Source organism: Myotis myotis, unplaced genomic scaffold, assembly GCF_014108235.1.
Source record: "Myotis myotis isolate mMyoMyo1 unplaced genomic scaffold, mMyoMyo1.p scaffold_m19_p_2, whole genome shotgun sequence".
NCBI classification, from domain to species: domain Eukaryota; kingdom Metazoa; phylum Chordata; class Mammalia; order Chiroptera; family Vespertilionidae; genus Myotis; species Myotis myotis.
In genome coordinates, this window is record NW_023416324.1 from 193176240 (window position 1) to 193203380 (window position 27141).

General features: G+C 37.6%; 1 protein-coding gene across 6 annotated transcripts in view; it reads left to right on the top strand.

The window, feature by feature from the left end:
* The window catches only part of IFT80 (intraflagellar transport 80), a 113339-nt gene that overhangs the window by 63989 nt on the left and 22209 nt on the right, over positions 1–27141 (top strand). For all 6 annotated transcript variants that reach the window (XM_036351328.1, XM_036351333.1, XM_036351332.1 and 3 more), the window contains 4 exons: positions 6500–6618; positions 18117–18191; positions 22534–22697; positions 25491–25555. In XM_036351328.1, the coding sequence (XP_036207221.1) occupies positions 6500–6618; positions 18117–18191; positions 22534–22697; positions 25491–25555 (423 nt within the window). The remainder of the gene's footprint in view (positions 1–6499; positions 6619–18116; positions 18192–22533; positions 22698–25490; positions 25556–27141) is intronic.

Below are 27141 nucleotides of genomic sequence, written 5' to 3' on the forward strand. Positions count from 1 at the left end.
TTAGCAATAGAGTTAGTTGCTTGGTTAATTTGGCAGTTCTAGTTTATCTTTCTGGGACAGTCTCCCACTTGGAAGGATTCTTTCTGGAAACTGTTCATTTTAGTAGCCCACTTAATAATTTTCATCCCCTAATGGAAGAAATTGGGGATTGATTGGTTGGTTGATTTACTTATTTATAATTCTGACAACCTGCACAATGATATTCAGAGAACCCTAATAGAACCCCATTATAGTGCAAATTCTTTTCTTCTACCACTCCCCATCTCCCCTTCCGTAATCCTCAGCTTGTTCTCTATATCTGTGGGCCTGTTTGTTTCATTTTGTTTATTCATTTGTTTTGTTTTAGATTTCACATATAACTAAATCATACAGCATTTATCTTTCTTTGTCTGACTTATTTCACTTAGCATTATTCTCTAGATCTCTCCATCTTGTTGCAAATGGGAATATTCTGTTCTTTTTTCTTGCTGAGTAATATTCTATTGGAGAGACCTAGAGTATATATGTGTGTGTGTGTGTGTGGGTAGACAGACACACACACACACACACACACACACACACACACACACACACAGAAAACATCACCTTTATCCATTCATCTACCGATGGACACTAGGTTGCTTCTATATCTTGGTGATTGTAGCTAATGCTACAGTTACATAAGGATGCATATATCTTTTCAAATTAGTGTTTTTGTTTTTTTGCATAAATACCCAGAGGTAGGAATAGCCCACTTAATTTTGTTGTGAGGTGGGATCACGGATTGCTGTAAGGACTGATTAATCACAACTTTTTGTTTGCCTGGTTTAGAATTTTACAATTTATTTTTTAATATATATTTTTTATTGATTTCAGAGAGGAAGGGAGAGAGATAGAAACATTAATGATGAGAAAGAATCACTGATTGGCTGCCTCCTGCACGCCCCCTATTGGAGGGGATCGAGCCCGCAATCCAGGCATGTGCCCTGGGCCAGAATCGAACCTGGGACCCTTTAGTCTTCAGGCTGATGCTCTATCCACTGAGCCAAACCAACTAGGGCTAGAATTTTATAATTTCATTAGAAACTTAGTAGACTGTTGGTTGGTTTGTGTTTCATTGACTCAGAAACCAGAGATCATGTTGAGTCATAATTCTTGAATTTAGACCTTCACCTGGCAGCTGGCTACATTGACCTTCCTGAATCCCTGTTCCGCTGCTTTTGTGTGACCCAGTAACCTTGAGAGAGAAGGTTTCTTAATCTGCTCCTTGCCTCCAGGTGGAATCCCAATGGAGACTTTTTTCCTAAAGGGATAGTTGATGTCTTTGTTAGGAGGAAGTGCCTGGAAGGCAGAGGGTAAAGGAGGAGAGATAAGGCATTTCTCAGGTCTCCAGTTTACCTCTTTCCTGCCACTCCTAATTTAGCTTAGGCACTGCTTTGATTTTTAATAGTTGCAGAAGTTCAACATTATTTGATTCTTAGTTTTATCTTCTGTAAAGATTAAGATTTAATAATAGAGTGCTTTTGAGAATTAAATGTGATAATGTATGTAAAACAAAAATAAATGGTAGCTATTGCTATGATTATAGTTAATTATAGGATTAAATGGGTATTTTGGAAATGAGGAAACAGAGTTTTTGGATTTATGTCAATCTGAGGACATAAATGTTGTGGTCAGGTACAAGTATTAGGTAATTCAAGTATCAAGAGGTTAATCCTGAATCTTTCCAGAATTGAACAGAATAATGGATGCAATTTAAAATTCTCTCAGGACATTTTTGATGTGGGATTCAGTATAGATTTGAAATTTTAACAGCAGTTATCACTGTATCTTTACTTTTGTTATTATGGCTGGGATTTTTATTCCTGTTTGGTTCTAGTATTCCAGATTCACAAAAAAGAGAATTCCTCCATGTAAAGCTTTAGGCAAATATGAATTTTAAGAAATCTGTATATAATTTGAATAACAGCAGAGACCTACACAATCAGGTTTTTAAATATTGAATGTTCCAACCCTGTATTAAGAGCCAGTTAGTTTCACTGGGTATCATATTGCTATAAAGAAACTACCATATAACATCCTTTAAAAACTTTTATTTCACTCCATTAGCTTTAAAATGTTTCCAGCAAGGATGGCATTTTGGACCTTTTAAAAAGTCTCTGGGAGCTCAGACTTCTGGTGAAGCTGGTGTCATAAGTTCTTACTTGGAAGGAATAGATATACCTTTGGCTCCAAAGACATCAATAATATATGAAAAAATACTTTTAAAAAAGACTTATCTTGACTCAAAAACAAGATAAACATCTCTGTGGACCAGAAATGGAACAAAATGCGGAGTGTAAAATGAAGTCTCTGACCGCCTGACTCAGGCCCAGCAGCAGTGAGAGTGGCTCCTGCTGGCTGATGGAACCACAAGTACTTGCAGTGAGAGGAGTGGCCTGAGCCAGGTCTCTGTTTGAAATCAGAGGGGTTGGGGGGTGGTCTGCAGGGTAGCTCTCTTCTCCCCTTTATGAAAGAAGACCTTTAAAAGCCTAAGATTTGAACAGAGACTCATGGGGTCACCACCTATAGTTACGACTTGCTCAGTGCTAGGGGCCCATTCATTTAGACCAGTGGTTCTCAACCTGTGGGTAAGACCATCGGAAAACACATATATAATTACATATTGTTTTTGTGATTAATCACTATGCTTTAATTATGTTCAATTTGTAACAATGAAATCGGAGGTCACCACAACATGAGGAACTGTATTAAAGGGTCGCAGCATTAGGAAGGTTGAGAACCACTGATTTAGACCTAGAGTTGTGCAGTACACATCTGCAGCACTCACCTCTGGCCTTCAGACAAAGATCAGCCTTTTCACTGAAAGCACTCTCCACATTTCTGTTCTAAGTAAAAACCAGCCAATCCCTGAGGCCAATGTTTCTCCTACAACCTCTGTGGTATGATTAAATTTAACATGTTCATCTAATCCCTGTATTTCCTGTAGACTGGTTATTAGATGTAGAGCCTTCTATACTAATAATAGAGGAATATGCAAATTGTCTGGGACGCTATCACGTAACGATCAATCAGGACAGGGACGGGACCGCGGCAGAGAGCTCTTAGCACGCCTGTGCCAGGGGTCCGCAGGGCGTGGAGAGCAGATAGGCAGTTAGGGGGATCAGGCCAGGAGGGGAGAGCAGATAGGCAGTTAGGGGGATCAGGCCAGGAGGGGAGAGCAGATAGGCAGTTAGGGGGATCAGGCCAGCAGGGGAGAGCAGTTAGGGGGATCAGGTCAGCAGGGGAGAGCAGTTAGGGCCATCAGGCTGGCAGGGGAGCAGTTAGGGGCATCAGGCAGGCAGGCAGGTGAGTGGTTAGGAACCAGTGGTTCCGGATTGCGAGAGGGATCCTGGATTGGAGAGGGTACAGGCAGGGCTGAGGGGACCCCCCCCCCCCTCCATGCATGAATTCCGTGCACCAGGCCTCTAGTAATACTATAAAGATGACTTTGTAGGTGATGCTGTGCACTTTCTACTGCATCACATCAGGAGACACTTACGTCTGCTTATCTCTCTTTTAATGATGCTAAGACTGATCAATCTGTTCAGGTGTTGTCAATCTAATTCATCTATTTCATAATTCCTCATTAGAATTTTAACTTTTAATATACCTCTGAGCTGTTGATGATAGTTGTCTAGAACCATGTTTCATTGAGGGTTATAAAATATTAATCTTGTAATTCTAATGATTCTTCTGCATTTATTAGCTAAAATTCTTTTATCAAAGACTTTGGCTCATTAACTATTTGGTTACCCTGAGGTGAGATGAATTTTTAATTATTTTCCTGTATTTACCAGTTTTCACATAATGAGTTGATTTTGTAGTATGTCCAATGAGTTTCTTTTTTGTTGTTGATATCATTATAAATTTGCAAGTTTTAATATTTTTTATGTGTTTCAATCCATTTCAGTCATTATTCTCTTTAATGTTAAATGGCTTTGGCCATTGGCTCCTGTGTTCTTTTGAGATGAACTCAGTAGCTTGCTTGTATTTCTGATAAGATGCCCTAGGCACCTCTTATATATTTCCTGTTCCAGAGTTGGAATCAGCCATTCTTCCAAGAAGGCCTTGATCCTTTTGGAGGGAAATGTTACTAGAGACCATGATCCAGGTTCTTGAGTGCTCATTGTTACTGGTTTGATCATTACTTCTAGATGAAATATATTTGTTTTTGACATAAAAATATGTCATGAGTGTTTCAAGTTCAAATTTAAGATTACAGAGTTTTACTCTTCGTTTTTTATTTGAAACATTTTTCTTTTACAAGAAAATTTTGGTTCCCGAAGACATTAATGGTGCTATATATATCTACCCTAAAATATAGTTTCAAATAATAAATCAATATTATTCTAATATGTTACTGAATTCTGTTTTAGATTTTTAATTTTTTAATATAAACAAATCCATATATCTTCATATCCGTCCCTTTATTAGATAAAAGGTATCATACTATACACACTGTTTTACATCTTACATTTTTTATTATATAACATATCCTGGAGATCACTCCATAGATCTTCCCTATTCCTTTCACAGCTGTATAGTATTCCACTTTGTGAATTTACCATAGTTTATTCAACCTATCCCATATTGATAGATAGTTGAGCTGTTCTAATCTTTGCTGTTACCATTAGTGCTGAGTATAGTAATTGCCTTGTGTGTATGTTATTTCATAGTTTTGTTTGTTTATCTCTGGGATAGAATTCTAAAAGTAAAATTGCTGGGTCAAGGAATTTCATGTATATAACTTTGTTATCTCATGTTATGGTGATAATAGTTTGGTGGGGATTGGAGTTGAGGAGCAGATAATCTCTCTATATAAAAGCCTAAGTGACCGTTCAACTGTTCAACCGGTAGCTATGACATGCACTGACCACTAGGGGGAAGAAGCTCAATGCACAGGCATGGAAGCATGGAACAGACTGATGAATCTCAGAGGAAAGGGGGGAGGGGGAGGGTGGGAAGAGATTAACCAGAGATCTTATATGCATACTAGAGGCTCGGTGCATGGATTTGTGCACCACTGGGATCCCTTGGCCTGGACTGCAGGGATCAGGCTGAAACTGGCAGTACGACATCCCGCAAGGGGTCCTGGATTGAGAGAGGGCACAGGCCAGGCTGAGGGACCCCACTGGTGCACAAATCAGTGCACCCGGCCTCTAATAAAAATAGAATATGCCTTATAGGTAGAAGTACTTCAAAGAAATACTTATAAGATGTTTGACTTTATTTTCCTATCTTTTTACTATACCCTTTCATTCTTCATTAATACTGTAATTGTCACATTATACTGTATTTATAAAGATGATATCATTTTGAGGGGAATTTGAAGTAATACTAATTACAATTAAACTCTTTTTCTCTATTTTTCAGATGTTACTATAATATCGTACCCATTCTGGCCAGAGATTAGATAAGTTTAACTTGCCCAACATTTTTCCTAATTTTTGGCAAATCGTCCCCAACTTCAGGATTTTTGGCTGATATTACCAACTGTTAAAATTCTTGCAAACGTTATTCTGTTACAAACATAACAATTTTGACTATCAAAGGCAAATCTCCTTTTGTTAGTTGGTGCTTAACTTTCTTATATATTATCTCTGTGTTTTTACATATGGAAATATTTTCTCCCCCTCTGTGCAGCTTGGTTTTTTTCACTATGCACTAACACTTCCTACTCTACTTTTGAAATTGTTATATCTCTTATTTTAGAACTTAAATTTTTGAAAATATTTTTTATTGATTTCAGAGAGAAAGGGAGAGATAGAAACATCAATAATGAGAGAATCATTGATCAGCTGCCTCCTGCACGCCCCCTATTGGGGATTGAGCCTGCAACCCAGGCATGTGCCATTGACCGGAATCGAACCTGGGACCCTTTAGTTTGCAGGCCGACACTCCATCCACTGAGCCAAAACAGCTAGGGCTAGAACTTAAATTTTAAAGTAAAATATAACCCTAAAAAGATATAATCATACTGTTTGGGGCAGAAATTACACAGGGTGGGGCAAAAGTAGGTTTATAGTTGTAAGAACACAAAACACAGAGTTTATTCTTGTACTATTATTATTTATTAATTATTGTATTATTTTCCATACAAACAATTGTAAACCTACTTTTGCCCCAACCTGTATACTTTCTTTCCAACTCCTTTTTGCCACACTCCTTTGATTATGTTACAGCATTTTCACCTTATTGCTCCATTGCTACATCATTCAGATTGGCTTGCATGTTAGGAATCTCTATATATCTTTTTCTATTTACTTCTAAGAAGTTTTTTATGTCTATAATTTTGTTGGTTGATTTTATACCCAAACATGTCATCTTATCCTAGTTACTATTGAATTCTTCTTTTTTATATGATTGGACAATCATGAAAGCATTGAATTTTTTGTTTTTCAAAATCTTGCTAACTTACCTAATAAAAGTTTGATGTATTTTAATGTTGTTTGTTGGTATTTCATTTTTTCTTGTTTAGGTCCGTAACGTTCTTAATGATGCAGTGGATTTACTGGAATTCCGTGATAGAGTCATTAAAGCATCTTTGAACTATGCCCACTTAGTTGTTTCAACGTCTCTTCAATGTTATGTGTTCTCGTAAGCATCTTGCATTTCTTAAAAATCCAGTTTTGTCTGTGATGAGGAATTTATTTTTAATCTTTCACATCAAGTTCCTATCCTGAACTTAATCCCAAACATGAGTGAGAAAAAGTGAGCCGAGAGCAGTGAAAATGGATCTAGTGAAGCTTGTGAATCAAAGGTCAATACTCACTTTTAAAATACTTCTCTGAAATAGTGTTTGCTCTTACTTTCCTCACAGTTCTAAGGAATTTAGTATAATTTGATTTCAAAGCACAGAAAAGACTAGGAGCAGCTGATAAATGATGCAAAAATGAACTTCCTAACCATTGGAATAGGGGACAACTAGCAGCCTGACAACAGAGTGAAATATATTCATTCATTAAGGACACAAGGAGCTATTTAGGCTTAACATCATAGCCTGTGGTAATCACGTTCATATTGATGATCCAAAGTTGTCCAGAAATAATGAAAGCAAATATTATTCGGTATACTTTGTATTAGAAAGCAGGGAATGATTCCACACATCCAAGACTTTCACCTAAACATACTTAGTATTTAAAACAGTAGCTCAGAATCCCAGCAACAACACAGCACTGGTAACTCTTACGCAGCCAGCTCTGGGCAGTGAACTTCCACTGGACAGAGAGGCCCTGTAGCCTCAGAGGCCAACCCCAGAACACTGCCACCCAGAGGCTGACCCACAAACTGACTCTTTGCTAAACACAAAATAAGGCAGTCTGGGAAACAAATGCGGCTTGCTTTAAAATAAGGACTGTGGTTTACAACACAGAGGAACAGTGTATCGCAGGGAAACTCAACACTCTCCTGAATACCTGGCAGGTCTAAGGCGAGCCACACTGAAGAATAGAAGAACCAAAGGACCTTCACTACTGCAATATTTTTTTTTTCTTTTTTCACCTTTTAACTAAGAAACCAATTTTTTTTCTTTTTTTTCTTTTTTTTCTTTTCCTCTCCTTCTTCTTTTTTTTTTCTTCTTTTTTCCATCACCTGATTTTACCCTTTTAATTACTACCTTCTTATTTTTAACCAGTATTATTACTGCTACCATTTTACCATTTTTTTTAAAGTGCCATTTTATTTTCTCTTTATTTTATTTTGGGATTAGTGTTCTCCATTCTATTTTCATCGTTATATTATTGGTTGTTTCTAGTTTGCATTTATCTCCAGGGAGCTGTTGCTGGAATTTGTTGGGATTAATGGCTGTTCTATAGGAGCATTCTCCTCATATAAAAAGTCTCTTCCCCTCTTCCACTTCATTCTCTCTTTTCGCTCTTTTTTTTTCTTTTCCTTTCTTTTCTCGCTTTTACTTTCCCCCCTCCTTTTTCCCACTTTCATTTTTGCACTCCTTTTTTTGGTCCCTAATTTTCTTTTCTTTTTTCTCTTTTCTCTTTTTCTCTTCCTTCTTCCTTATCCCCTAATTCTCTTAATTCAGGTGGTCACTTTTATTTGGGGTTATTAATATCGTGAATATATTTGTGTATAGTGCCTGGTATGTGGTGCCTTGTTGTGTTGTATTTTGTGCCTTTAAATCAACACAGCAGATCCAAGCAACAGCAACCTCCTGAGCACCACACCCTCTGCTGAGGAACAGCAGCTGTACGTGAAACCTCGCCCCACCAGCCAGAAGAGCCACCACAGCTGTGAACAGCACCCACCAGAGGAGTTGCTGCCAACTGAAGAGCAGCTGCTACCGCAACCGCCCGAAGAGCAACCGCAGACCAAGGAGTCACTGCCACCAAGGGAGCAGCCACTGAACGACTCAACGTCTAGATATGTCAGTGAGATCAAACATGGGTAGACAAAGAAACCCCCAAAGGAAAGAGAAGGAGGACTCTCCAGAAAAGCACCTAAGTAATACAGAGGCATGCAACATGACAGAAAAAGAATTCAGAATAAGGGTCCTAGAGTGCATAAACCGGATGGAGGAAAAAATCGACAACCTCAGCAAGAAGCAAGAAGAAACAGATGAAAAAATTGATAACATATGGAAGAAGCTAGAAGAAACAGATGAAAAAATCGATAACATATGGAAGAAGCTAGAAGAAACAGATGAAAAAATCAACAACTTAAGTAAGACCCAAGAAGATATGAAGAGTGATATAGCTGCAATGAAAAACTCCATTGAAAGTATCAACAGTAGACTAGGAGAAGCGGAGGACCGAATTAGTGATTTAGAAGACAAGGAAGCAAAACACACCCAAAATGTACTGCAATTGGAGAAAAAAATGAAAAGACAGGAGGAGAGCCTAAGGGAGCTTTGGGACAACATGAAACGAAACAACATACGAATAATAGGGGTACCAGAACAACAGAAGGATGAACAAGGATTAGAAAACCTATTAGAAGAAATAATATCAGAAAACTTCCCTGAGGTGGGGAAGAAAAAAGTCACACAAGCCCAGAGAGTCCCAAACAAGGTGAACCCAAAAAGACCCACACCAAGACACATCATAATTACCATGGCAAATGTTCAGGACAAAGAGAGAATCTTACAGGCTGCAAGAGAGAGACGGAAAGTTACATACAAGGGATCTCCCATTAGATTGTCAAATGATTTCTCAACAGAAACACATCAGGCCAGAAAAGAATGGACGGAAATTTACAAAGTGATGCAAAGCAAAGGACTGAATCCAAGAATACTCTATCCAGCAAGGCTATCATTCAAACTTGAAGGGGAAATAAGAAGCTTCACAGACAAAAAAAGGCTAAGGGAGTTTATCACCACCAAGCCAGCAATGCAAAGAATGCTAAAGGGACTGGTATAAAAATAAGAAATAAAAAGCTCAGAAAGAAAACAGCCACACAAACACAGAAATGCCTACAAACAACTACCTTTCAATAATAACTTTAAACGTAAACGGACTAAATGCTCCAAACAAAAGACATCGAGTGGCTGAATGGATAAAAAAACATGACCCATACATCTGCTGTCTACAAGAAACCCACCTCATTAGAAGGGACTCACACAGACTGAAAGTGAAAGGATGGAAAAATATCTTTCAGGCAAATGGAAAGGAAAAGAAAGCTGGGGTAGCAATACTTATATCGGACAAAATAGACCTCAAAGTGAAGGCCATAACAAGAGATAAGGAAGGCCACTTCATAATACTAAAGGGATCAATACAACAAGAAGATATAATCCTGGTAAACATATATGCACCCAATGCAGGAGCACCCAAATTCATAAAAAAACTCCTGGAAGATATCAAAGGAGACATCGACAACAATACAATCATAGTAGGGGACTTTAATACACCACTGACAGCACTGGATAAGTCCTCTAGACAAATAATCAGCAAAGATACAGCAATCCTAAATGACTCACTAGATCAGATGGACTTAATAGACATCTTCAGAACACTTCACCCGAAAGCCAGGGAATATACATTCTACTCAAATGCTCATAGGACATATTCAAAAATAGACCATATATTGGGTCATAAGCAAAGTATCCCCAAATTCAAGAAAATTGAAATCATAAAAAGCGTCTTCGCAGACCACGATGGCATAATATTAGAAATAAACTACAATAAAAACAACCCAAAATACTCAAACACCTGGAAGCTGAATAGCATGATATTAAATATTGATTGGGTTACCAATGAAATCAAAGAAGAAATTCGAAACATCCTGGAAACTAATGACAATGAAAACACAACAATCCAAAACCTATGGGACACAATGAAAGCAGTCCTGAGAGGGAAGTTTATAGCTCTACAGGCCTATCTCAACAAACAAGAAAAAATGGTAGTAAATCAGCTAACTCTACAACTCAAAGAATTAGAAAGAGAGCAACAAGAAAACCCCAGAGTGAGCAGAAGGAAGGAGATAATAAAGATTAGAGCAGAAATAAATGACATAGAGACCAAAAAAACAATACAGAAAATCAATGAAACCAAGAGCTGGTTCTTTGAAAGGATAAACAAGATTGACAAACCTCTAGCCAGACTCACCAAGAAGCAAAGAGAGAGGACCCAAATAAATAAAATCAGAAACGATAGAGGCGAAATAACAACAGACCCCACAGAAATACAAATGATTGTTAAAAAATACTATGGACAGCTCTACTCCAACAAACTAAACAACCTGGAGGAAATGGACAAATTCCTAGAAAAATACAACATTCCAAAACTCAATCAGGAAGAATCTAAAAATCTCAACAGGCCAATAACTATGGAAGAAATTGAAGCAGTCATCAAAAAGCTTCCAGCAAACAAAAGCCCAGGACCAGACGGCTTCACAGGGGAGTTTTACCAAACATTCAAGGACGAACTAAAACCTATCCTCCTCAGACTACTACAAAAAATTCAAGAGGAAGGAACACTTCCAAGCTCATTCTATGAAGCCAGCATCACCCTAATACCAAAACCAGGTAAAGACAACACAATGAAAGAGAATTACAGGCCAATATCCCTCATGAACATAGATGCCAAAATCCTCAACAAAATCTTAGCAAATCGGATCCAGCAGTACATCAGAAAGATCATACACCATGACCAAGTAGGATTTATCCCAGGGATGCAAGGATGGTACAATATCCGCAAATCAATAAACGTGATACATCACATAAACAAATTGAAAGAAAAAAACCACATGGTCATATCAATTGATGCAGAAAAAGCATTTGACAAAATTCAACACCCATTTTTGATAAAAGCTCTCAGCAAGGTGGGAGTAGAAGGATCATACCTCAACATAATAAAAGCCATATATGACAGGCCCACAGCCAACATCATACTCAATGGACAAAAACTAACACCATTTCCCCTAAGAACAGGAACAAGACAGGGATGCCCCCTCTCACCACTCCTGTTCAACATAGTACTGGAAGTGTTAGCCATTGCAATTCGGCAAGAAGAAGAAATAAAAGGCATCCAAATTGGAAAAGAGGAAGTAAAACTGTCCTTATTTGCAGACGACATGATATTATACATACAAAACCCTAGAGACTCCATCAAAAAGCTACTGGACTTAATACATGAATTTGGCAATGTAGCAGGATACAAAATTAACCCCAAGAAATCCGAGGCATTTCTATACACCAATAGTGAACTTTCAGAAAGAGAGATTATAAAAACAATCCCGTTTACCATCGCACCAAAAAAATTAAGCTACCTAGGAATAAACTTAACTAAAGAGGTAAAAGACCTCTACTCAGAAAACTACAGGACGTTGAAAAAAGATATAGAGGAAGACATAAACAGATGGAAGAACATACCGTGTTCATGGATTGGTAGAATCAACATCATTAAAATGTCCATACTACCCAAAGCAATCTATAAATTCAACGCACTTCCCATTAAAATACCAACGGCATACTTCAGAGATCTAGAACGAACTCTCCAAAAATTCATCTGGAATAAAAAAAGACCTCGAATAGCTGCAGCAATCCTGAAAAAGACCAAAGTAGGTGGGATCTCAATACCAGATATCAAGATGTATTACAAAGCCACTGTTCTCAAAACTGCCTGGTACTGGCACAAGAATAGGCATATAGATCAATGGAATAGAATAGAGAGCCCAGAAATCAGCCCGAACCAATATGCTCAATTAATATTTGACAAAGGAGGCAAGAACATACAATGGAGCCAAGATAGTCTCTTCAATAAATGGTGCTGGGAAAATTGGACAGATATATGCAAGAAAATGAAACTAGACCACCAACTTACACCATACACAAAAATAAACTCAAAATGGATAAAGGACTTAAATGTACGACAGGAAACTATAAAAATTCTAGAAGAATCCAAAGGCAACAAAATCTCAGACATATGCCGAAGCAATTTCTTCACTGATACAGCTCCTAGGGCACTTGAAACGAAAGAGAAAATGAACAAATGGGACTACATCAAAATAAAAAGCTTCTGCACAGCAAAAGAAACCATCAACAAAACAACGAGAAAACCCACTGTGTGGGAAAACATATTTGCCAATGTCATATCCGATAAGGGCCTAATCTCCAAAATTTATAGGGAACTCATACAACTTAACAAAAGGAAGATAAACAATCCAATCAAAAAATGGGCAAAGGACCTAAATAGACACCTTTCAAAAGAGGACATTCAGAAAGCCAAGAGACATATGAAAACATGCTCAAAGTCACTAATCATCCGAGAGATGCAAATCAAAACAACAATGAGGTACCATCTCACACCTGTCAGACTGGCTATCATCAACAAATCAACAAACGACAAGTGCTGGAGAGGATGTGGAGAAAAAGGAACACTTGTGCACTGCTGGTGGGAATGCAGACTGGTGCAGCCACTATGGAAGACAGTATGGAGTTTCCTTAAAAAACTGAAAATGGAACTCCCATTTGACCCTGTGATCCCACTTCTAGGAATATATCCCAAGAAACCAGAAACACCAATCAGAAAGGATATATGCACCCCTATGTTCATAGCAGCACAATTCACCATAGCTAAGATCTGGAAACAGCCTAAGTGCCCATCAGTAGATGAATGGATTAGAAAACTGTGGTACATCTACACGATGGAATACTATGCTGCTCTAAAAAGGAAGGAACTCTTACCATTTGCAACGTCATGGATGGAACTGGAGAGCATTATGCTAAGTGAAATAAGCCAGTCAATGAAGGAAAAATACCACATGATCCCACTCATTCATGGATAATAGAGACCATTATAAACTTTTGAACAATAATAGATACAGCGGCAGAGCTGCCTCAAACAGATTGTCAAACTGCAGCAGGAAGGCCGGGGAGGGTTGCGGGGCAGGAGGTAGGGGGGTAAGAGATCAACTAAAGGACTTGTATGCATGCATAGAAGCATAACCAGTGGACATAAGACATTGGGGGATAGGGGAGGCTAGGGGACTGTCTAGGGTGGGGGGATAAAATGGACACATATGTAATACCCTTTGTAATACTTTAAGCAATAAAAAAAAAAAACAAACAAACAAAAAGCAAGAAAACAAAAAAAAAAAAAAAATAAAACAGTAGCTCAGTATGTGCTAATAAATGTTGAACAACTAACTTTTTGCCTTGATTTGCATTGTCTGCTGATTTCTATGATGTAAATACTTCTACTATGGCCAATTTCAAGCTATCAATGTGTAGTGTTTGAAAGCAGAATTGAGAAGAGGTACCTTATAACATTATATGGTTATAGTCTAATCATCATTGAATATAAAATCGAGGATAGAGATTATATGTCTTATTCAACATTTATATGCCCAGTTACCTACTAGCACAGTGTCCAACATATAGTAGGTACTTAATAAATAAGAAAGTATTTTTGAGTAAATAAATGGGTTGAAAAACATGAAAAATAGTTTGGTATCCTCATGCCCAGTAATACATAATGCAAACTAATACATTTGCTAATTTAATTAACCATTGTTACAACTGTGTATTAATATTTCTCACTCACTATGTATAAATTTGCTACAAGTGAGAATCTGCAATTTCGTATAATAGCCAAGTCTGGAGTAATGAAATGAGAGAAGTAAAGGAGAGAGCAGTAAGAAACAAGCAGCTCAATTGTACATGAAAATGTTTTTCTTTCATAAAGAGAAAGAGCAACAGGAAGAATTTGAGAAAAGTCAAGAGAGATACCAAGTTAAACAGTTGAGATATGGGGAAGGTACTATAGAGTGTGAGAAAATATCAGTCATTCAATGAACATAAGTATTTGAATAATTAGTTTTCATGGGGTTGAGGAAATAGAGAATATTTCTTCAGTTTAGGATTTTTTTTGTCTCAAGTAGGTAAGACTTGATGGCTCTTTATAGTGGCAAGGATGTAATTTTTGAATCTGTAGGATTAGTATCATTAGGTGTTACTTGTATTAGAGAGGTTGCTTTTTAAAATAATTACTAACAGTTCAGTAGGTTGTTTTGGTTTTTTTTTTTTGGTCACTCCAGTAACTATCGTTTACTAGTTAATATGTGGCAAAATATAAAATTGCTTCTCTTTTGTTTTCTGATTTACCATGACTCCCAACTCTTGTTGTCAAGACATTTATTAAGGTACAGAATAGTTACTAAAGTGAAATGCCAGGGAGCAGTAGTGGGAATGAGTAGGACTGACACCTATGATCACCAAAACATGTTTCATTAAATTAAAAACACCTACTAATATTTATGTAATCACTATTACTTATTGGGCACTATTATATTTTTTATGTTCATGACTTAATATACTCTGTGTGTTGGGTATTATTATTACTAGAGGCCCAATGCACAAAATTCATACAAGAGTAGGCCTTCCTTCCCCAGTTGCTGGCACCAGCTTCCCTCAGGCACCTGGGACCCGGGCTTCCCTCTGGCCACCGACAGACACCCGGGACCTGGGCTTTCCTTGTAGCCCCAGTTTCTTCCGGAAGGACATCCGGTCTAATTAGCATATTACGCTTTTATTATTATAGACTAGAGGCCCGGTGCACAAAAATTTGTGCACTCGTGGGCGAGGGGGTTCCCTCAGCCCGGCCTGTGCCCTCTCACAATCTGGGACCCCTTGGGATATAACGACCTGCTGGCTTAGGCCTGCTCCCGGGTGGCAGAGGGCAGGCCCAATCCCTAGGTGCAGCCCCTGGTCGGGCTCAGAGCAGGGCTGATTGGGGAGTTGGGGCGCCGCACCCTGTCATGCACAGAGCAGGGCAGATCGGGAGGTTGCGATGCCACCCTCAGTCACGCTCAGGGTAGGGCCGATTGGGGGGTTGGGGCACCGCCCCCTGTCACACTCAAGGCAGGGTCGATGGGGAAGTTGCGGCGCCACCCCCTGTCACACACAGAGCAGGGCCCATCAGGGGGTTGGGGCACTACCCCCTGTCACTCACAGAGCAGGGCCCATCAGGGGGGTTGGGGCTCCGTACCCTGTCACGCACAGAGCAGGGTTGATCAGGGGTTGGGGAGCTTGCCCCGTCACTCACCAAGCAGGGTCGATCAGGGGGTTGGGGAGCTCCCCCCTGTCACTCACAGAGTAGGGCCCATCAGGGGGTTGGGGAGCTCCCCCCTGTCAAGCACAGAGCAGGGCCCATCAGGGGGTTGGGGAGCTCCCCCCTATCAGGCACAGAGCAGGGCTGATCAGGGGGTTGGGGCGCCTTCCCCTGTCACAAACAGAGCAGGGAGGATAGGGAGGTTGTGGCCCCACCCTGTCACACACAGAGCCACATGGCGATCGGGGTTTGGGCGCTGCCCCCTGCAACACTGATCCCGGTGCTGGGAGGCATATTACCCTTTTACTATATAGGATAATAGGATAGAGGCCTGGTGCACAGGTGGGGGCTGGCTGGTTTGTCCTGAAGGGTGTCCTGGATCAGGGTGGGGGTCCCCACTGGGGTGCCTGGCCAGCCTGGATGAGGGGATGATGGCTGTTTGCAGCTGGTCACACACCCTTCATGGTGGGGGTCCCCACTGGGGTGCCTGGCCAGTCTGGGTGAGAGGCTGAGGGCTGTTTTCAGGCTGGCGGGTGACTGAAGCTCCCAACTGCTCCTTTTTCTCTTTTTTCTTTTTTTTTTTATTCTGGGCCAGCTTTAGCTCTGAGGCTTGGCTCCAGCTCTTAGGCCTTGGCTGCTGAAAACAGGTATCTGGTTTGTTTGTGTTCTATAATCGAAACACTGTTTCAACTCCAGCTCAGAGATCCCGGCTGACTGAAAGCAGGTTTCTGGAGTTTTGTTTAGCTTCTATATTTGTAACTATGTTTCAAACTGCAAGCTCAGAGGCCGAGTGGCAGGTGGGGAACATTGGAGTCCTCTGTCACTGAAGCAAGCAAGCCTCGTGTTCGCTTCAAGCTGCCTGGCTGCCGGCCGCCATCTTGGCTGGCAGTTAATTTGCATATCTCCCTGATTAGCCAATGGGAAGGTTAACGGACATATGGCCAATTACCATGTTTCTCTTTTATTAGATAGGATTATTCCCAATTTATGAGATGAAGAAACTAAAGGACACAGAGTAATTAAATAACTGGCCCTAGGTCCACTTAACTTTTTTTTTACTAAAGGAAGAGCTGGGATTTTAATCCAAGTTTTTAATAACTGTTGCCCCATTTTACTAATAAAATATAGTTTTTAAAACTAACTTGCAAGCAATATACAGTTTATATGAGAAGTTCTGGAAAAGAAAAAAGTTCTGCAAAAAGAAAAATATGTATAAGCAACTCTATGTTAAATATTCATCTGATTTCACCAATAATTGTATAGAATATACTCATTCAACATTATAGTTTGGGGAGGTTATATTTCCATGACATGTAATTTTGTGAATGGATATTTTTTAAAAACTTACATAATCATTGTTCTTATTAGTTCTCTTGACAAAGAACAGAGGTTAATTCTAATAACTTCATGAATGAAACATACCATATGTTTTTCTAAAATACAAAAGCACATCTTTATTATATCTGCAACCCCCAGATTTATTCATTGTTTTGCTTTATATATGCATTTAATTATTGAAATATGGGTATCAGACTCCACATTAGCCAAGATTAATTTGTGTGTTTACTCACTTCAACCTTCCCTTTCCCCCATCTTCTGGATCTGAATATGAAATTTGAAACATTGCTTCCATGAAAGTAATTGAGAGAGATTCAGAATATATAAGAGAAATGAAACATTTTAAACTGTGAAGCAACTAATTACTAGGAGATAGGTTCTACAGGCTCTAAATGTTCTGTCCGCTCATCCCTATCGTTGAATCATATTATACTATAAAAACCAAAGGAGTTATTTGTTCACTTATGTATCCATTTATTTAATAAGTATTTATATAATATTTTACAGTTTACAGAATGCTTCACAAACATCTGTTTGGGAGACCTGTATGAGAAATAAATCATGTTTATCATGTTCTTGTTGCGTATTATGTTTGTTCAGTATCTGCTATATAATAGGCAGTTAGCTAAATACTTGGGTAAGTTGTCATTATCTTCATTTTACATATAAGGGAACTGATGCTTAGAGGATTAAGCTTCTTAAACTCATATGGCTGACAGGTGGTGAAACCAGATTTCTAATCCTGATCTGTTTAGGCAAAAACCCATCCCCTTTACACTATGCCATGCTGCTATTGTTTTTCAGATGAGAACCATTAGACGAGTTGCCCGAATCACAGAGCTAATAGACTTTACTTGGACTTACACTTAGGATTCCTCAATTCATTTATTGTGATTCCTACAATAAACTTTTATTAAATGCTTCCTGTGTGCTAGGTTTAGGGACAGAGTCTCTGTGTTCTGTTGAGGGATACAAAAATTAAGTGAATAATTTCAGAACAGCGTGCCAACCGCTGTAATAGAAATATATACAAAGTTACTGTGAAACTAAAAACACTTAAATGAATACCTGTCTCCTTATTAAAAAGTATTCTGGGGTACTGTCAAGGGTGGGGGGGAAAAAGGGACACATATGTAATACCCTTTGTAATACTGTAAGCAATAAAAATAAAAATAAAAATAAAAAATAAAGAAAAAAAGAAAAAAAAGTATTCTGTATCTTTAATGTTAATAAATTTCTATTTTATTTGTCTTTCAGTACAAAGAACTGGAATACACCACTTATATTTGATCTCAAAGAAGGAACTGTTAGTTTAATTCTGCAAGCAGAAAGGTAATTTATCATCTTTGACTACTGAATTTTGGGTTAAAATATTTCAAATCACAGCAAAGCACATGTTAAAGCATGCCATTTAAGAATGTGACATTAGTCATTAGGTATCAATCTGTTTTTACTATTTATTTTGTAAAAAGTAAGAGAATAAGGTCTTAGATCAATGGTTCTGAAACTTTTTGGTCTTCGAATTTGCTTACATTCATAAAATGATATGAAGGGTTATATGAGGGTTATAGATATTACCATTTACTATAGTATTAGAAATTAAAATTGAGATCTAAAAGTTATTAATTTTAAATGATGAGAATAAACTCGGAAGTAAATATCAGATTAATGACATGAGAAAATGAGAGTGAAATGGGCAAATTACTATGAAATAGTTTTGACCTCAAGGTTCCTCTGTTTTCTATTCTGTTTTTATTTTTTATTTTTTAAGTATATTTTTATTAATTTCAGAGAGGAAGGGAGAGTGAGAGAGAGATAGAAATATCAATGATGAGAGATCAATCATTAATCAGCTGCCTCCTGCATGCCCCCTACTGGGGATCAAGCCTGCAACCCAGGCTTGTGCCCTTGACTGGAATTGAACCCGGGACCCTTCAGTCCACAGGCGGACACTTTATCCACTGAGCCAAACCGGCTAGGGCTCTGTTTTTGTTTTTAAATATTGGTTGAAACTCATTAATTTTATAAGCCACTACTTGGCTGTGACCTGAAGTTTAAAAAATGATATCCTCTGCCAACATTCTCAGTGTATATAGGACGAAACTCCAGACCAAATAACTGGAGTAATGATAGAATAGCTATTACTCAGGAATCTACACTTATCCATGAATACTATCAATCTTTCAAGTACATTGATACCCTGCTGAATCACAAGTCAAACTTAGAAAACTATAACCCAATAAAACCTGGAATAAAGTATGAAGATGTAATAGACAATTACCTAAAATAACTAGCTATGAAAATATTTGCACAAAACCTTGTATTTTATTCCCTTTACTCACTACCTAAGCAGCTCTTAATAGTGTTTATTATCAGATTTTCTAGCCCACAGCATTTTATAAATAGCAAACCAGAAGAGGAATGGTGCTGGTGGGCTGTTAGAAGCTGGCACAGTGACAGAAAGAAAAGTGACTGGCTGGCAAGGGAGCATAGAGAAAACTTGAAGCACAGAACTGTGGAGCTGAGCGGCATCATTATTTTGATGCACCAACAGATTCTCATGAGTCAAAGCTATTAGTTAACTAGTTACTGAAGAGTATGATCATCATATTGATGACCTTGATTGATCAAGAAAATAATTGTGTCAAGTTTTTTATCATCTGTTTAATGAAATTGAATATATGATTTATTTATTTAGTTATATCATAAATTTTAAAAATAAAAATACATCTTTGCTACTTAAAAGGTAAGATGTCCAAAAATCATTTCTGACATTTTTTTTATTCAAACAATTCCAAATAAATTTATTTATACATTATTTATAAATATGTAATTTTTAAATATGCTCTTAATAAAGGCATATATCAGTGGAGTCAATTATTAGGTAAAGAATTGTTGGTCTTATTTGTACATTTAGATTTGTTTGCTCCTTGAAACTGTTTACTCACAAGGAGATTAAAAGAAGAGAAAATGCTTTTATTTATTTGTTTGTTTATTTATTTAAATCTTTACCCGAGGATATGTGGGTTTTTTAATTGGTTTTTAGAGAGAGAGGAAAGGAGAAAGAGAGAGAGAGAGAGAGAGAGAGAGAGAGAGAGAGAAACATTGGTGTGATAAACATTGATCAGTTGCCTCTGGTAAGTGCCCCGACCAACTGCGGATTTAACCCACAACCTTTTAGTGTACTGGACGATGCTCCAGCCAACTCAGCCAACCTGGCCAGGGCGAGAAAATGCTTTTAGTTCTGAGACTAAGAAATAATGTATACTAATACGATAGGTCACTTTGTCAACATTAGCACATATGCACTAAGGTGTAAAAAAAACCTTTAATTAAATAAAGTACACACTAATAATCAAGTATTAATTTAATTAAAGTGTATATATTCGGGCTTTATTATATACTAACTTTTAATTGTTTTTGTGTTTATTTCCTATTTGTTTCCATAGCAAGAAAGAATAATTAGCAATTCCCAAGTCAAGAAATAGTTCTGAATCAAGGATATTAAAACCTTGAACATAAGATTTTAAAAAGTAATAATGTGTTCAGTATTGAAGAAATAGACACTCCAATATAGCGTAGTAGGAGTGTAAATCAATGCAACCTTTCAAAGGGCTGTTTAATGATATATATTCAAATTTTAACAGTATAAGACCTTTGATCCAATAATTGCATTTCTAGAAGTTGTAGTAAGGAAATCAGTAAGGTAGATGTACAGGGATGTGTATAGACTAGACATTCTTTAAAACAGTAAATAATTTGAAATAAAAGTCCATTAGGAATGAGTTAACTAAGTAAAGTTATGGTATATCCATACTTTATTTACTCTAAGTTATCTTTCTGGAGATATGATTGCAAGAGATCTTTTCATTTCTCCATATTGTTTGAATTGGGGTGTGGTATGGTGTTTGTTTGTTTTTGCAATGTTTATATCAAAGAAAAAAATAGCCATAAAATATTTACATTTTGACTTAATAAAAAATTAACTACACAGAACCCTTATACCTTGAATATAATTATCAACACAGCAAATGAACCCTAGTCCCTGCTATTTAAAAACGTGTTCTTTTAGATATGAATAAATTTACCAATGGTCATCATACTATTTTAAAGTCAAAGCATTTAATTTTAATAAATGCTGGCCCTAATGTTAATTTTTTTAATTATTTTTTTTAATTGATTTTTAAAGAGAGAGGAAGGGAGAGGGATAGAGAGATAGAAACATCGATGAGAGAGGAACATCATTGATTGACTGCCTGCTGCATGCACCCCTACTGGGGATTGAGCCTGCAAGCCAGACAATGTGCCCTGACCGGGAATTGAACCAGCAACCTCCTGGTTTCTGGATCAACGCTCAACCACTGAGCAACACCAGCCAGGCCCTAATGTTAATTTTTGAGTCATTTCTACTGTTTTGGACTTTACCCGATATTTAATCTTTGTCTTTAACATAATCATTAATTGTGAAATCTGTTTAATTGTGAAATCTGCGTTAATGCTGTTTCATGATACAACTAGCATCAGGCATTAAAATCACTGAATGTAAATTGTGAGACTTTCTTATTGCCTTTGTATAGAGATGCTTCTTTAGGAAAGGAAAGGAATTGCAAGTATAATATAAAAGGGGTCAAAATTTTAGTACATAGGGTAGTGTTTATGGGCATTTTCATTTTACTTCTCCCACCTCCATTAAAAAACAAGAATCTGGAAACAAAACAACCAGTGTTGACTTTGCAGGTTGTTTGTATATTTCATATTGTTTATACCTATGTACTTATTTTAATTGTAAGGTTTAGGTTTTTCCAAAGGATAAACTATTATCTAATATAAAAATACGAGAGGCCCGGTGCATGAAATTCATGCATGGGGAGGCATATCCCTCAGTCTGGCCTGCACCCTCTCGCAATTCGGGACATCCCTCTCACAATCTGGGACTGCTGGCTTTTAACCACTCACCTGCCTGCCTGCCTCATTGCCCCTAACCACTGGCCTTCCTGCCTCATCGCCCCTAACCACTTGCCTGCCTTCCTGGTCACCCCTAACCACTCTGCCTGCCTGCCTGATTGCCCCTAGTCACTCGCCTGCCTGCCTGATCACCCCTAACTGCTTGCCTGCCTGCCTGATCGCCCCTAACCAACTCTGCCTCGGCCCCCGCGGCTTTGTACAGAAGGAAGCCCGAAAGGTCGTTCAGCTGTCTGCTCTAATTAGCATATTATGCTTTTATTACTTATAAAAATACTAGAGGTCCGATGCACAACATCGTGCACTGGGGAGCAGGGGGTGTTCATCAGCCCGGCCTGTGCCCTCTTGCAGTCCAGGACCTCTTGGGGGATGTCGGCCTGCCGGCTTAGGCCCGCTCCCAGGGAGCGGGCCTAAGCCGGCAGGCGGACATCCCCCGGGAGGTCCTTAGTGCTGCTGCAGAGGTTGGAGAGGCTCCTGTCACTGCCACTATGCTTGCCAGCTCTGAGCCCAACTTCTGGCTGAGTGGTGCTCCCCTATGGGAACACACTGACCATCAGGGGGCAGCTCCTGCATTGAGCGTCTGCCCCTTGGTAGTCAGTGTGCGTCATAGTGACCGGTCGTTCTGCCGTTTGGTCGCTTTGCATATTAGGGTTTTATTATATAGGATAGTATACTCCTATTTGAGAATATTTTTTAATTCTTTATTTTTTAGACATTTTCTTCTTGTAGATGGTGGTGGTATCTATTTATATTCTTATGAAGGGCGCTTCATTTCTTCTCCAAAATTTCCTGGAATGAGAACAGATATTCTGAATGCACAGACTGTATCTCTGAGTAATGATACCATAGCAATAAAAGACAAAGCCGATGAAAAAAGTGAGTACATTTTTATAATCTCCTATGTCAAATAGCTGTGAAATTTGTTAACACTATAAAATTTTCATACATTAACTTTCATTTTCTTATCTATTGATATGTAACTTTCTATGAAAGAAATATAAACTTTCTAATTTGTCCTAGTCATGGATTAATGAAAGAACTGAACTATATATAAAGTTGTCATACTCTATTTAACAAATAGATATTGTTACAATAACAAAACTCAGTGGTAAGGAATAAATCTTTACATATCCAGTAGCTGTTGGTAGAGAGATTGAATTCAAGATTGTGAGTCTGAAAAAGGTTTGTTAATTTTTAAGTTTATTGATCTTTTTAAATACTTCCTTTTTCTTTTGGTAACAGTAAATATTGTGCTTCATTGTACTATCTATTTTGCTTACATTTTAAAAAAATCAATATTTTAAATTGGTGAAGTAGAACAAAATCATGAATAATTTTAATTTTTCATATAAAAATCTAGACCACATACTTAAAAATACATATGTCAGGTGTTTTGTAATTGCATAGTTCAGTAAAACAAAAACAGTTTTGTTCTTAAGGACTTCCTTTCTAGGTAAAAAGGGAGAAAAGAAAAGGAAAGGAAATCATTTCTAGATAGCAGACAGATTTAAGATGGCTGTGTAACTGTTAATTATAATTAGGAAGTCAGATTTTTGTCTACAATAAATATAAATTTGAAAATCTCAGTCATCACTATGAGTTATTTATACTTTTCTTATTGAACACCACATAGTGTAGGTAGGAGCTTTAATATATATGTTTATTTCCAACTGAATATACCAACTGAATATAACTTATATGTGAAACATATTTCATTATTCTTTAGTCCTTTGATAGTTCATAGAATTTTACAGTTAGAAAGAATTATGAATATTTTCAGAAACAGATTTATATGCCAATAAACTTTGTTTTATTTACATAAATTTTGATTATTGAGTAAGATAATCATGTAACTTCATTTTGCTGTAAATAGAAAATCAAAAAGACTAAAATTATTGTAGAACTGATATAAAATGAGAAGGAAAATATTTTCCTTATGTTCCCTTTTAAAGAAACTAGTACTCATTAATGGCTAAATAGAGGTATATGTTAACAATGGAAAACCCAATTGAAGTACCTAAATCTTTACCCAGGAATTTAAAAAATTTCCTTTCAACGGGGCCATCCACAAATAAAATCAGTGGTTCCTTTCTAATTTGGGAGGTCCTTTATAGGCATGATTCTTGAACCAAGCACAGTACTCTATATCATGGTAGGTGCTCAATGAATACATAATAATGGATCTGAATTTACCCCTGTGGGTGACTGGTTAAGTAATAGAGAGGTACTGCTTTTGACTTCTGTCTTGCACAGATATAATAGGATATTAGTGTGGGTGATTATTTGAAACAAATAATCTGGGTATGAGGAGCGTGAAAGTTAGAGAGCAGTTACCGTACTTATGTTTAGAAGCAACTCTTTCAGCTCCCAGTTTCTGTTATATGTTATCACCAAAACACAGGTCCAACCTCCCATAGATCAGGGCCACTTAGAGATGTGGAAAAGTAGATGAGTTCATCCTTTACCTCCAGCTTTTTCTAATATGCACAGTCAGCGTAGGATGGAAGGCTTTTTAAAAAATTATTAGTTTGTATAGTTATGTAAATAACTGGGTTTACCAAGCCCAGATCATATTTTAAAAATGGAAGCCAAAATTTTCTAATTATATTTCTATATTTATTTCAAAATTCTGTTATATATTTTTCTTTTTCATCTCTCTCAGCATAATTGTCAGTCTTACAACATAACTTACTGTTATGACATGATTCCTCTGTGACTATAATCAGTGACCTCAAACTTAATATCTTAAGGTTTACTAAAAACTAAAATGAATATAGTAAAAGTGTGCTCCTCTAGCATTTAATATCACATTATACATATTTTAGCATTTTTATTATCTTTATAAATTACCCAGTTTTTTTTCTGACTGTTTGTACCATTTCTGTCTTTTCATTTCTGTAATCCTATGTGCATGTTCAGTTACATAAAATGACTCCAGTTGGGTTGAATCTTGGGCTGAAATAATTCTGGAATTACTTAAAGAGAATCACAGAAACATTCCAACAATCTTCCCACCCTCGCCCCAACAGTCTTTTTAAAAGAGAAAAGAATACCCATCAATTCACCGTCATGTTTGAAACCTTTGGTGAAACAGAGAAGGGGACAGAGACAGCATCTGCTCCATGCAGAGAATCCCTGTTAGCAAACAAGGACACTCCTGTCCCTCAGGAGATGGCAAGGGTTCAAGTTCTCTGCCAGGGACCCAGGACAAACACCCGACAAATTATACCATAGTGGTATGCTGGCCACAAGGAACTGAACAGCACGTAACACATTGCCTAGTAGTATAGTAGGCACTTGACACAATTTTCCTTTGTGAAATAATGATTGTGATGTTATACTGGGTCTAAATCAGTTATCAAAATTAGAGATTACATTCTGACTTGGACTTGCCATTGTTGATCCTATGCACCATTGAAGCCATGCCATTAAAAACCACTCTAATTAGGGAATGTATGTTTTAGGAAGTATCCAGTTCCACTGTTTTCATAAGAAATATGACCCCTTTAATAAGTAGACATTTGATGCTGCTGCTCTTCTGTGCTGATAGATACTCAATGGGCCGCCAAGTTAAATAATTTCTCATGAGGACTGTATAATTCCATTGAAGTTTACCAATAAAAATTTTTAATGTAATACATTAACTAATGTTCTACTTTTTTTTTCAAGTTATCTTCCTCTTTGAGGCATCAACTGGAAAACCATTAGGTGATGGAAAGATTCTCTCTCATACGGTAATGGACATTAGCTATTTTTAATGTAAATAGCCACCGTTTATTTCCTTTAATATTTATTTTCAATTTGAATAACATACATTTGTATGATTCAGAAATGAAAAAATCGTAAAAAAGTATAAAGTGAAAATGTCTGCCTCCTACACCTGTTCCTCATCAATAGTTTTTCTACCAAATAAGTAACCACTTTATTAATCTCTTACATATCCTTCCAGAGATTTTTAATGCGAACACAAACAGAACTGATATGTCCTTTTCCCACTCTTTTAGAAAACCGTAAAATACAACTCTGCACCTTTTCTCACACAACACTATTTCTGGAGAACTTTCCATATCATCATATGAAGTACTTTCCCAAATCTTTCCCCATCTCACCATACATATAACATTTTATGGATGTATCAGAATTTCTTTAACCTGTATCCGAGTGATGGACATTTGTTTCCAGTCTTTTGCTGTTACAATATTGCCAAGATGACTTACCTTGCAAATACCTTCTTGCACAAGTTTTAGTGTATTCTGAGAGAAATTCTTGAATTGCTGGTTTTTAAAGATTTTATGATAGTATACGTAGATACAATTATTTGTTGCGATCAAGATTCTTGCCCTGACCAGTTTGGCTCAGTGGATAGAGCGTCAGCCTGTGGACTCAAGGGTTCCAGGTTCGATTCTGGTCAAGGGCATGTACCTTGGTTGCGGGCACATCCCCAATGGGGAGTGTGCAGGAGGCAGCTGATTGATGTTCTCTCTCATCGATGTTTCTAACTCTCTATCCCTCTTCCTTCCTCTCTGTAAAAAAATCAAGAAAATATATATTTTTTAAAATTCTTAGAGTTTAGGGACTAGTTTTAAAAAAAAAAAGATTCTTGCTGAATTCACAGATTCCAGCAAGTCTTCAGACATAGTACACAGTAAAGAAATACCCCTTGAATTGAATTTTAATCAATCCATACAGAACCATTTTCAAATTATGAGAAAATGCAATTCACTAGCTAGTATAATAATGTAACAGATTAATGCAATATGTGAGAAATACTTTGCTATTGTACACAGATCACTAATTGTGCAGTCAGAAGTCTGGATTGTAAATTCTAGATATGCTTCTTACCAGCTTTTTCTGAGTAAACTCACTTAATGGCCATGGATCTCTGTCTTCTCATCTGCAATCCTATCTAATAAAAGAGAAACATGGTAATTTGCGTACGCCCGCTACCCTTCCCATTGGCTAATCAGTGCGATATTCAAATTAACTGCCAGCCAAGATGGCGGCCGGCAGCCAGGCAGCTTGAAACTAACATGGGGCTTGCTTGCTTCAGTGACGGAGGACTCCAACCTTCCCCGCCTGCCTTGCCGGCCTCTGAGCTTGCAGTTTGAAACATAGTTACAAATATAGAAGCTAAACAAAACCCCAGAAACCTGCTTTCAGCGAGCCGGGATCTCAGAGCTGGAGTTGAAACAGTGTTTCGATTATAGAACACAAACAAACCAGATACCTGCTTTCAGCAGCCGAGGCCTCAGAACTGGAGTCAGAGCTAAAGCTGGCCCAGAATAAAAAAAAAAAAGAAAAAAAGGAGCGGTTGGGAGCT